Below are 10,251 nucleotides of genomic sequence, written 5' to 3' on the forward strand. Positions count from 1 at the left end.
GCTCCCTGCATCTGCGTCTGCAGGGACTTAAAAGATCCTCCCTCAAATGGATCTGCGTGAATTTTATCGCCGATCCAGTGAAATTACGTTAAATTACATCCGAAATTCCATAAGTTGGTATAAGAACTTGAGTAATGAGAGATCATTAGTCATGCTATATGACTACGACCTATTCCCATGAAACTCGAAGTTTAGCGAAGCGTCTGGAACGAACTGAAGAAAGGCTCACAGCACTGCGATGACTAACCGTTGCTCACGTACGACCAACAGTTGAAAGGTGAATTTTCGGAGGTGAAACCATCTTAATCCACGCCTTTCCATCACAGCCCGTGGGATGAGTTTGCTAGATAGTTAACAAACCCGCTCCTTCAGCAATTCCTTTAGCGATGTCGGTCGAAATCATGGCCGCAAACTAGCGCAGCGTACCTAAGGGGAAATAAAATCGAAATTAGTTATACTGTACCACGCATCTTCCAACACACACCACTTTAGAAAATCGCAACCAAATGCTCACCATCTATTTTCGTCCATTAGCACGACGCCAAGCCATTGGATGACCGGCACCGGAAGACACCATACACGGCGTGAAGCACTGGCAAGAACGCCTAGTTTCCATCGGTATGAAAACGCCCGATTCTTCTGCAATGCAGCTCGCACTACGCCCTTCTGCGCTAATCCAAGCTTACTCTTTCCGAAAAACTTTTACTGAATTCGTAAACTTCAGAACCGGCACACGCACAGAAGCCAAGCGTCTTTTCGCACCATTGCAGCACACGTCCGTTGGCAGCCATCTTAGCGAAATCAGCGTACACCACCACTCAAGCACCGCCAGGCATCCGGCAACCGGAACGCCCGACGAACGTGTCCCTCCGTCGAAGGCTGCGAAGCAAATGAACGAGTCACGCGGTGGTCGTCTTTTATAATGACAGCTTCAACGTACGTTGTGTGCGTGACGCACTCGTATCGGTACGAAGCAATGGTGTTGGTGTGGCCGTGTATTTAACTCAGTTTTCGCTGTTTTGTTTGGAAGTGTTTGTGAAACTGAACAATCAATCGTTCACGTACACAAACTAAAATAATCCGCAATCGAAATTTCCGACGCCGTCTATCTTTTATTTAACTTTTTACTTAATGTATCATCATTTTATACAGTCCTACAGCAAACCAATTCAATATTCGTCAGTATTTGAATGAATACTTCCACCAAATTATGTATGGTAATATGCAAACCAATCAAAAGTATCATCCGTCTAGCTACATAACCTCTACGGCAGTGTGAATAAGAAAAGGAACATTTTATAACCTCTTTTTTCACTACTGCTACCCGGATTACTCTTCATTAAGCATTCTTACACCAATTAGTTTCTTAATCTAATATAATATTCTCTTTACTCCTGTAAATCAATTCACCAGATAGATTTCTTTCTAACCGGATGTTCGCGGAACCGCTTGGGTTCGAGTAGTTGAAGTAAGTTATCGGTCGCATTAAATCGTACATAGAACTCGGGCTTTTGGGACAATGGGGAAAGTTTCCAATTATTCCTAGGCTATACTTTATTTTCTAGAGCAGTTATGCTGACCATTTATTATCAAATTTTGAGCCTGCTCCATCGAAATTTTATGTCAAGCTTTTTGGCGGCGGAAAATCGTTCACCAACACACCTACTCATACCTGTTCTGCTTTCCATCCGTTCCTGTCGCGCATGCGCGTTCCGCTTTCAGAAACAACCGGCGAATTCAGTGGGCGAATATGTCAGATAAATTATTTTATAAATTTAAATAAGAACAACGATGAAAAGACCGCATAGTTTTCGTTGTAAAAAAAGTACTTTATTTCCAAAATGTTGCTATTATGTTCAACTGGCATATATATGTGAAAACTTACCTGAATAAAAATCGTTGCGATGTATGCGATGAAATTTATGTATGGTTACAGCTAGTTTATGATGTTTTAATTACTCTAAATGCTTGTAACCTATTCACCAGTGTAGTTCCACTAAAGAGTATCCTCAACGTAACATAAAACAGCTAGAATTGCATGTTTACTTTGCCACTTACGTTAAGTGAACTCTATCGCAGCCTAATTTCTATTGCCACTGCTTCTTATCATCAACATCGTTGGCCTTTTTTAATTCAATTGAATTTTGGAAGCAACTTGATTGGAACTAACAGATGTAGTAATTGATAAAGGCCATGAACAGTTTGCGTTATTAAAGTTGTGAAATAAATATGCCAAACACTATCGGTTCAGTACAAACTAACCCGCGAAATTGGTTACATAAAATAAGAATCATACTTATTTCGTGCAATAGCAGCATGAAACGCATTTGGTAAATCAAATGTTTATCATCAAAAAATGAGTGGTTTAAACGAATAATAATTTTTCATTGTGTGCATACAGTTGCTTAGATCTTGTGCTCATCTTGGGTTTTGATGGTGGAATGGGTAGTCGACGTTTCGCTTTATGGCATATTAAGTTTAAAGTATTACTTACTTAAACTCGGTGAGGTTTTTTCTTCGAGGGTTGATATTCGCACAAAGCCATCGTAACAGCTTGGTTCAGTTTTCATGTGACAACGACACACAATGGCATTCTTAAAATATGATATGTAAAATGAACTTTGAGAATTTGTTTGCCTTCAACATTTGTCTAGTTTAAGCTTTGTGTCGCTTATTCATCGTTCGACATCACTTGACTGTTAAAGTTACTGATCGGATTTCTTAAAATATCCTTCGTGGATTTGTGCCCATTAATGACCATTTATGGGACACCTTTGGTACATCAGTGTTTAAATTTAGTTATGAAAAGCATGTAAATGGCATTTTGAAGCGAAGAATGTTTCACATGCTTCCAATCGTTTTTTTTTTTTCGTTCGTGTTCACTATTGAATTTCGTCGATTACGTTGGTATACGTCTATTTCGTGATTTTGCACTGGGATATCTTTTTCAGTATCTCTTTTTCCGAAGAATATTTACTATAAGATATAGTCTTTCGTTATATATTCATTGAATATACGAAAAACGCGCACTACCACAATATAAATATAATAGAACCAATTCGATTCTTTCTTGTTCAAATATCACTGATTATTTAGTCATGCAGGCGTATGTTTGTATATTTCGTTGCTTTTTTACTAACAAATAATAGTTCACCATGTCATCTGTTGGAAATTTCTCAGTTTTCGACGATCAAGTAGATCTTCATTCGTTTTGCGATCTTTGGGACGGTTCTCATACTCACACCAGATTTAAAGACTTTACCCCCTTTGGCTACATTAGTCATGATATAAAAAAAATATATAATACGCCGGTATAATGAGCTAAATAAAAGCTAAGGGTGATGGGCATTACCCTTTCATTAGCTTCTTTCGTTGCCATTTAAATATGGCATGGTTTAAGCACATTAATCAAATGTTTAGCTTCTACAAGATTCTACTTAAAAATCAAATCTAGTCCAATTTAAAAATAATGATTTTAAAACCTGTGGTCGTTGAAGAAAAATTTAAATTATAATAAAATAGCGATGTCCTCATTTCATCTTAGAATTGGAACGAATGGATTGCAGGTCCATTCATTTGATGTAATATGTATGTATAGGCAATTAGTTTCGAAAATATTTGGTACTTTTCTTTTTCAGGTACACCTGAGGCAGATTTATGGATACAAAATCTGCTGAAGACATTTATATTCAGGTAACAAAATACTGATCTCCCGCCAGCAAGCAATTTTCTTCGAATCACTTCAGGTACTACAGGTATGGGTTTACGTTTCATCATTGCTCAGGGTACATCTCTGTTGTGTCGTAGGTTTTTGAAGGCCACCTCTTTGCCTCGGCTCTTGAGAGGACCCCTACGGGTCCTATTTGTTTGCAGGTGGTTTGCTGTTCATCAGAATATGTGTTTTCATGTTCAAATTTTTCGTATTACGGCTCGTCAGAGTAAAATTGCGGAAAGTAATGAAACGCGGCCTATACACGTTGGATTGGTTTGTTACCAAATTTATTTCGGTATTTAATTAATTTTGTAGTTGTTGTTTACTTTTTTTATACTTGCTGTTGCACATGACGTGGCCATACGTTTACGACGATCTGTACACATGTTTCACTATCTTTTTCCTTCTCGATGCCGATGAACCATACGAGGTTGGTTGAAAATTTTACACCTACGTCTTTTTGCTGTCTGGTGAAGCTTTTGCTTTTTGAAGTGAAAAATGAATATAAACGGCTCCCTACTTGATCTAAATGTTCGTCTTCTGTGCTAGCGAATATCCTTCCTAGCCTGTTCAAACTGTCTACAGCGGGCCTTAACGCATTTAATTCTTTGCTTATGCATATACCTGACCTGTTCGCAAAAGTGATACACGATAGAGTTTTTCATAATATTCATAAGTTATTGACGATGACTAACTGCACGTTTGGGGGAATACTCTGTTTACACCTATTTCTACGACAATGGCTGTATCTTGAACAAGTTCGGTAAACAAAAATAGAAAATTAATAGCTCAACCATGATAATGTAGTCACATTAAAAAAAATACCTGTTCAATGGAAAAACTAAAAGGGTCAAAATTGAAAAAAAGCTTATTATACAAACTATACACAAAGAATTATCAGGATAGTAATGAATTTAACAAAAAAGCTGCTACAGCATCGATAAAAATTATGACCAAATATTCTCGGAATAGAATTTAGAAAACCAAGCTGGAGACATTTGATGCACTGTCAAATATTCTAAGTCTATTAAATTACTTTAATTTGCCATCACTAATCTGTTAAGAGTTTTGCTTAGTCAAGAGTTGTTATTTACTACGCGCTGTTATTCCTCTCTTTATTCTACTCCGCATGTATAATCCGTTAAGTAGGTTTCACTTTTGCAGCTTATATTTAGTGCAAACTTCCCCTTTTTTCCGACCGGCCAGGAGGCCGCTAGACCGATTTTTCCTTTGCCGCGCTGTTTACCTATCCTTTTGTTATGCCGACTGCCCCTACTATAGTTCCTTACCAGCTAAACCTTAGCTATTCTTACTACATTTAATATGTGGTTTAAAATATTTCATGTGTGTCTTCATTATTCCCTTTCTTCACACACATACGCACAGTTTTCTGATACCCTTGCTCGGACTCGAAAAATTGAACGATTAATGTTTTTTTCTGCTAAAACTATTGCTCCCTGCTGCTTGATGGTGTACTAAACGATTGTAGAAAAAATGAAAGGGTGCAAAATATGATGGATAAATCTCGTCATACTGGCTCTCTTATACCACCAACTGAACTCACTTCACCAAACATTGTGATGTCCACGCTCGTTAGTCTCATTTCGCCGTTAGTTTGTATTCACTTTTATTTTGTGCAACCATAGTAGGTGGTGCGCGGGTTTCCTTTCGCCTTAAGCATTCTTTTCCTGTTACTGTATGAATATTTGCTCTCAGCGTGGTTGGTTTTTTTTCTCTTTAAATTAAAGTAGCCACTTGTCTTGCGTTGAAACTGGGTAGTTGGATAAATCGTTTGCAGGTGCATCGTGGCCACCCCATCATTATTATCGTCCTTGGCCCCACACGTGCAGACAACACTATGACTGTGTGCTTTTCCATGATTCAATCATACTTTGCGTGTAAGAGATTTGCAGCAGTTGACCGTTGTTGTTCGATTCGATTAAGCGATCTCGTAGCAGCCTGTATGCTGTTCCCGTGGATGTTTGGTTTGTTCGCTTTCGTTCTTTGCTTTCGGTTCTCTTGCTTTGTTTGTTTTTGTTTGTAAACTCTTTCTCTCTCTCTCTCTTTTACCAGCCTGCTTTGGATTTGCATCGACTCTGTTATGGTTTTATATAGAGTAACCGTCTAATAGTAACCGCTGTGAGCGTACTGATCAGTTTTGGCGTAGCCCTGCGAATACGCTTGCGCGTCTATGGAGAATGAAACGTTGGTTTTGGTTGGATGGTGGGCAAGGCGGGAAAAGGTAAGGAAGATTGTGGTTGGCCAGTGGAGGTATGGTTCAGAGGGTGGGGGTTGGAGAAAGGAGGAAAAATCGAAATCATTTGCCGTTAGCCGTTTTGCTTTATAGTAGGATAATAGAATTTGGTAATACGAATTGTCAATCATTTAATTGAAAGTAAAGAGTAATAGCAGGTACGCAGAATGTTGAGTATTCTCAAGTTAAAGTGTAGGCCGTGCCTTTCGTCCGATGTTCTACCCAGTTGCTTGTTCTATTCTATCAACAACAGTCAGGTCATGTGTAACAGGTTATCTTATTCAAACGGAAAGTAACGTATAAATGCAAGTGTTTCCCCACGATCGCAGTTGAGATTCATTTTACGAAGGCTGTTTGATACACGTTCATATAGAAGCGCTGAATTTGCACTTTGAACAAGCTCTGAGATTTAAACAAACACAGCTTGTGTTTACGTGTGTTTAACACGGTGATGCTAACTATCCTTGAGATAAGTTTTTGAATTGGAAAACAGATTTTTCTGTTTCGATTTTTGTCGAACTTTCCCGTTCGTTCTTATCGCGTTCGATTGTTCGTATGATGATTTTTGTCATGTCAACATGTCGATACTTTAAACTGTTTACCATCAGATTTTGTTTAAATATTGTTATGATTTTCGTGCGAAGCTTACTCATCCGCTGTTCTTTTGTATTTTAATTTTTGCTCTTAAGTTTCCTTAACGTTCTTACTACCTTTGGTTGCTATTTTTGGAATTGTGCTCGGCCGCCTTGCTTCTTATTTTTGTTTAATACTTCTTCAATTTAGTTGCTTCATTTGTTTCAATGACTGTTTGCATATTTGGTTTTGGCTTTGTTATTTCTACTTGGAGACAACTTCATATTGTAACGCTCCGTAAAAACTTTTTCATTGGTTTTAAGCATTTCGCTTGAATTTGCGTGCATTCGCTGTTTTTGGGGGCAAACATGTATCATTCGGCAAATATGTATCATTATTCAATGGATAAAATTCATGTTTCAAACGCTTTGATTGTCTTTCATTTTTTCTCAACTACGACCGCTTTCCCACATCGTTGGCTACGAATTAATAAAAAAAAAACAAACGATAACATAAAACAAAGGTGAAATAAAGATTTTTACCTAACAACTTTTGTTGTATACGTAGTACCTTTGAGGAAAATAATAAACACTGACAGTAAGTTCAATTGACACTGTGCAAATGAAAATATTAACTACGTTTTAGCGTTAACTGTTCAGTTATATGATGGCAAAATAAATGCCAAGTACTTTGAATCTATTCTTTAATTTCTTTTAAAATACGTGATCCCTCTGTTTGGTTTATCATATTGAGTTTGTGTATTGCTTTTGCATCTTTGTTTTAAAGTTTTTTTTGTATTTTATTATGAGTTTGTGATTATCATTTTACTCATAAGGCTTAAATCGATCGTCTCTGGGGCTGCCATGTGAACTAGGTTCGGACAGCGAATTTCTTGTTCAATTTCCTAACGTCCTCTTCATTAACATACCCTACAGAACCCTCCCAATCATTCATTTTAACCACACCGATACGGGTGGTTCCCTTGTATTGTTTATTTTTCGTTCGTTCGTTTTCTGCTATCAAAAGGATTATAGTTGTGGTAAGGTAAAGGAAAATACCCGCGAAACTAAAGGAAGAAGGATGTCATAAGAACTGAAAAGGGGTTGCACTTACCATAGCCACTGTAAGCGGTGGACCGATCGTCATACGGCTGGCTGGCGTAAGTGTCGGTCGATACCGCTCCACTGTAATCCGTGGTCGTGCCATAAGCCTGGCTATAGTCCTGCGTATACCCGGACTGGTACCGTGTGTCGTAGGTGCCGGAGTTGCTGTGTGTGTGTATATATCAGGCAAAAGAGAGGACATTTAGTGAAAATGGTTTCACACGTTACCCCTGCCCCGCCATGGTAAGCGGCGTCGTTAGAATCATCCTCTGGCGAGTGAAGGTAGGCTAAAAAAGAACAAGACTATCGCAAACGAATTTTTTTTTTCTTCTGTACCTATAATCGTAGTGTGTGGTGTCGTACTCGGTGCCTGTACTTGGGTAACCGGTGCTGGCCATCGTCGTGGTGCCGTACGACCCCTGGCTGTAGCCATTGCTGGCGTAGCCGGTTTGGGGCGCGGCTGTATTTCCATACCCGGCTGTGTTTGCCGTGGCCGAGTGTGTGTACTGGTGTTCCATCTGCGGGGCGTGCGCATTCGGGTCGTTGTAGCCACCGTGGTTGGCCATCGGTTGCGGAGGGGCACTGTACGAGGGTACGGGAGCCGCCGAACCATGGTGCGGGGGCATCGCCTTGGGGGGCAGGGCACGACTGGGTGGACCGGCGTCGTAGCGACCTCGCTTCGGTCCCGGTGGCCCACCTTGACCGGGCATGCCGCCTCGTTTGATCGGTGGTACGGCCGACTGGTTCGAGGGTTGCCGATCGAACTGGCGTGGTGGCGGAGGACACTGCACATTGTAGCCACCACCACCGCCGCCCGGACCTCCATTGTTCTGTCCGTATCCTCCCATCGGATTGTACGATGAGGGAGGGGCATTGCCGTATCCTCCGCCACCTCCTCCGCCGCCCATTCCACCGCCACCACCACCTCCATAACCACCGGATGGACCACCACCACCGTAGCCGCCACCGCCGCCTCCACCTCCATAGCCTCCGCCACCACCACCCCGCCCACGACCACCACCCATACCACCGCGGAACGGACGAGGTCCGCCGTAATCTCCGCCGCCACCGTATCCTCCTCCGCCCCCTCCACGACCTCGACCCATGCCGCGAGACATGAAACCGCCCCGTCCGCGCGACATTCCCCGCGACGAAGAGTGGTACGGGCCACCGGAGGAGTGTGTCGATTGAATCGAAGATTCCTGTGAGGCCACGGCCAGACTGCTAGAGTCGGCCGTTTTAATCGACTGCTTCGGTGACATATGTTCGGCTTCCGAGCCGCCACCACCTCCACCACCAGGGGCGCTGGATTGCGATGCACCCGACCCGCCGGCACCACCGGCTCCTCCACCCTGGGCCGCACTAGCACCACCGCCCGTAGTGGTGGCAACAGCTTTGGTGGTTCCGTTTGCTTCCACCGGTTTACCACCGTCACCATTTTCCACCGCTGGCATTACGGCCGGTGGACCGGAACCGTTCGTCACCGAAGACGGTGGGCCACCATAGCTTGACCGACCCCCTCCTCCCATGGGACGGCCACCACCTCCACCACCGCCGCCTCCACCACCGTAGGGGCCACCGCGGGACATTGGTGGACCACCACCGCCTCTAGGAGGGCCACCCATACCACGAGGCGGACCACCGCCTCCTCGCATCATTCCCCCACGACCGCGCATCATTCCCGGAGGACCTCCACCACCCATGCCCATCCGTGGGCCACCCATCGGAGGTCCACCGCCGCGCCCTCGGCCTCTGAATGGAAACGGTGAGCTGTAACATAGAGGAGAAAAAGAATGAGCGGGCATAGATTCAGCAGACACGGGCATCTCTCCGGAAACTGCAGCAACGTACCTGCCCCGGTCACTGTATCCACCGCGTGGGGGACCACCCCTACCACGGTATCCACCCCTCGGGGGTCCGGACATATCCATCATTCTGTATATTTTGATAGCTTTAGCAAACCCTTGCCAAATCTGTGGAGCATGAAACAGAAAAAAAAGGAAGAAAAATCGATAATCTAATGGTACCTTCACTACTATGGTCCGAGGGTGGAAAGAAACATCAATAAAATGCTCGTTTCTTTTGAAACAAAATCTTATATTTCGGGCAGCTTATATTCTTTGACCAGCGTAACAATGGACAACTTGGATTCAATCAACGGCGATTGTTCCGTACGGCAAATCACCGAGTTACAAGCACTTTGTAACAACTTCGGTGTATCATACGCTCGCACAACAATCAATCCCGTTTTAACCTTAAATTTACCTGAACTTCGCTTCTGAGGCGTTGTGACACCGAGCAACTGCACCGAAGAAGAAAAATTCACTAGTAAAGCACGTCAGGACGAACCACAAACAGCGAACGTGCAACTTTTAACCCGTAGACCCGGTCGCGTTTTGCTTTTGCCTTCCAAAATGGCGTCGACTTCAGTTGGTAATGCTTCTTTTGCTTGCTTGTCTGCCAGCTTTGCCTGCCGGAACGCGGTGGAAACCTCGGAACATTATGACAGCTTCATTTGACAGCCGGTTTTCGCCCGTCGCTAAGTTAACTCGAGCGAAGGTGTACCACGTGAAATGAACGATGAAAAATTCGCACACGTGTCGGATCGC

The 10,251-nt window shown here is 42.7% G+C and overlaps 1 protein-coding gene and 1 long non-coding RNA gene across 2 annotated transcripts; both read right to left on the bottom strand.

Annotated features, from left to right (window-relative positions):
- Nucleotides 1-109: 109 nt before the first annotated feature.
- On the bottom strand, nt 110-877 carry LOC131272888 (uncharacterized). Its single transcript, XR_009180145.1, has 2 exons — nt 515-877; nt 110-426 (listed from the first exon to the last, which is right to left on the bottom strand). It is a non-coding gene; the product is annotated as an uncharacterized LOC131272888 (long non-coding RNA).
- A 2,888-nt stretch (nt 878-3,765) lies between these two features.
- On the bottom strand, nt 3,766-10,066 carry LOC131270842 (uncharacterized). The gene is made up of 5 exons (XM_058272482.1): nt 9,908-10,066; nt 9,494-9,615; nt 7,979-9,412; nt 7,653-7,807; nt 3,766-5,901 (listed from the first exon to the last, which is right to left on the bottom strand). The coding sequence occupies exons 2-5, from the start codon at nt 9,574-9,576 to the stop codon at nt 5,837-5,839; spliced, it is 1,737 nt and encodes a 578-aa protein (XP_058128465.1). The 5' UTR covers nt 9,577-9,615; nt 9,908-10,066; the 3' UTR covers nt 3,766-5,836.
- Nucleotides 10,067-10,251: the final 185 nt, after the last annotated feature.

The sequence above is a fragment of the Anopheles coustani genome, chromosome 3, assembly GCF_943734705.1.
Source record: "Anopheles coustani chromosome 3, idAnoCousDA_361_x.2, whole genome shotgun sequence".
Taxonomy (NCBI): Eukaryota; Metazoa; Arthropoda; class Insecta; order Diptera; family Culicidae; genus Anopheles; species Anopheles coustani.

What these genes read in the sequence shown, in the direction of transcription:
- LOC131270842 (XM_058272482.1), bottom strand. Translation starts at nt 9,576, where the DNA reads ATGATGGATATGTCCGGACCCCCGAGGGGTGGATACCGTGGTAGGGGT. An exon ending in GGATACAGTGACCGGGGCAG is followed by an intron (nt 9,413 to 9,493) that starts GTACGTTGCTGC and finishes TCTATGTTACAG; the next exon opens with CTCACCGTTTCCATTCAGAG. An exon ending in CACCGCTTACAGTGGCTATG is followed by an intron (nt 5,902 to 7,652) that starts GTAAGTGCAACC and finishes CATTCTCCATAG; the next exon opens with ACGCGCAAGCGTATTCGCAG.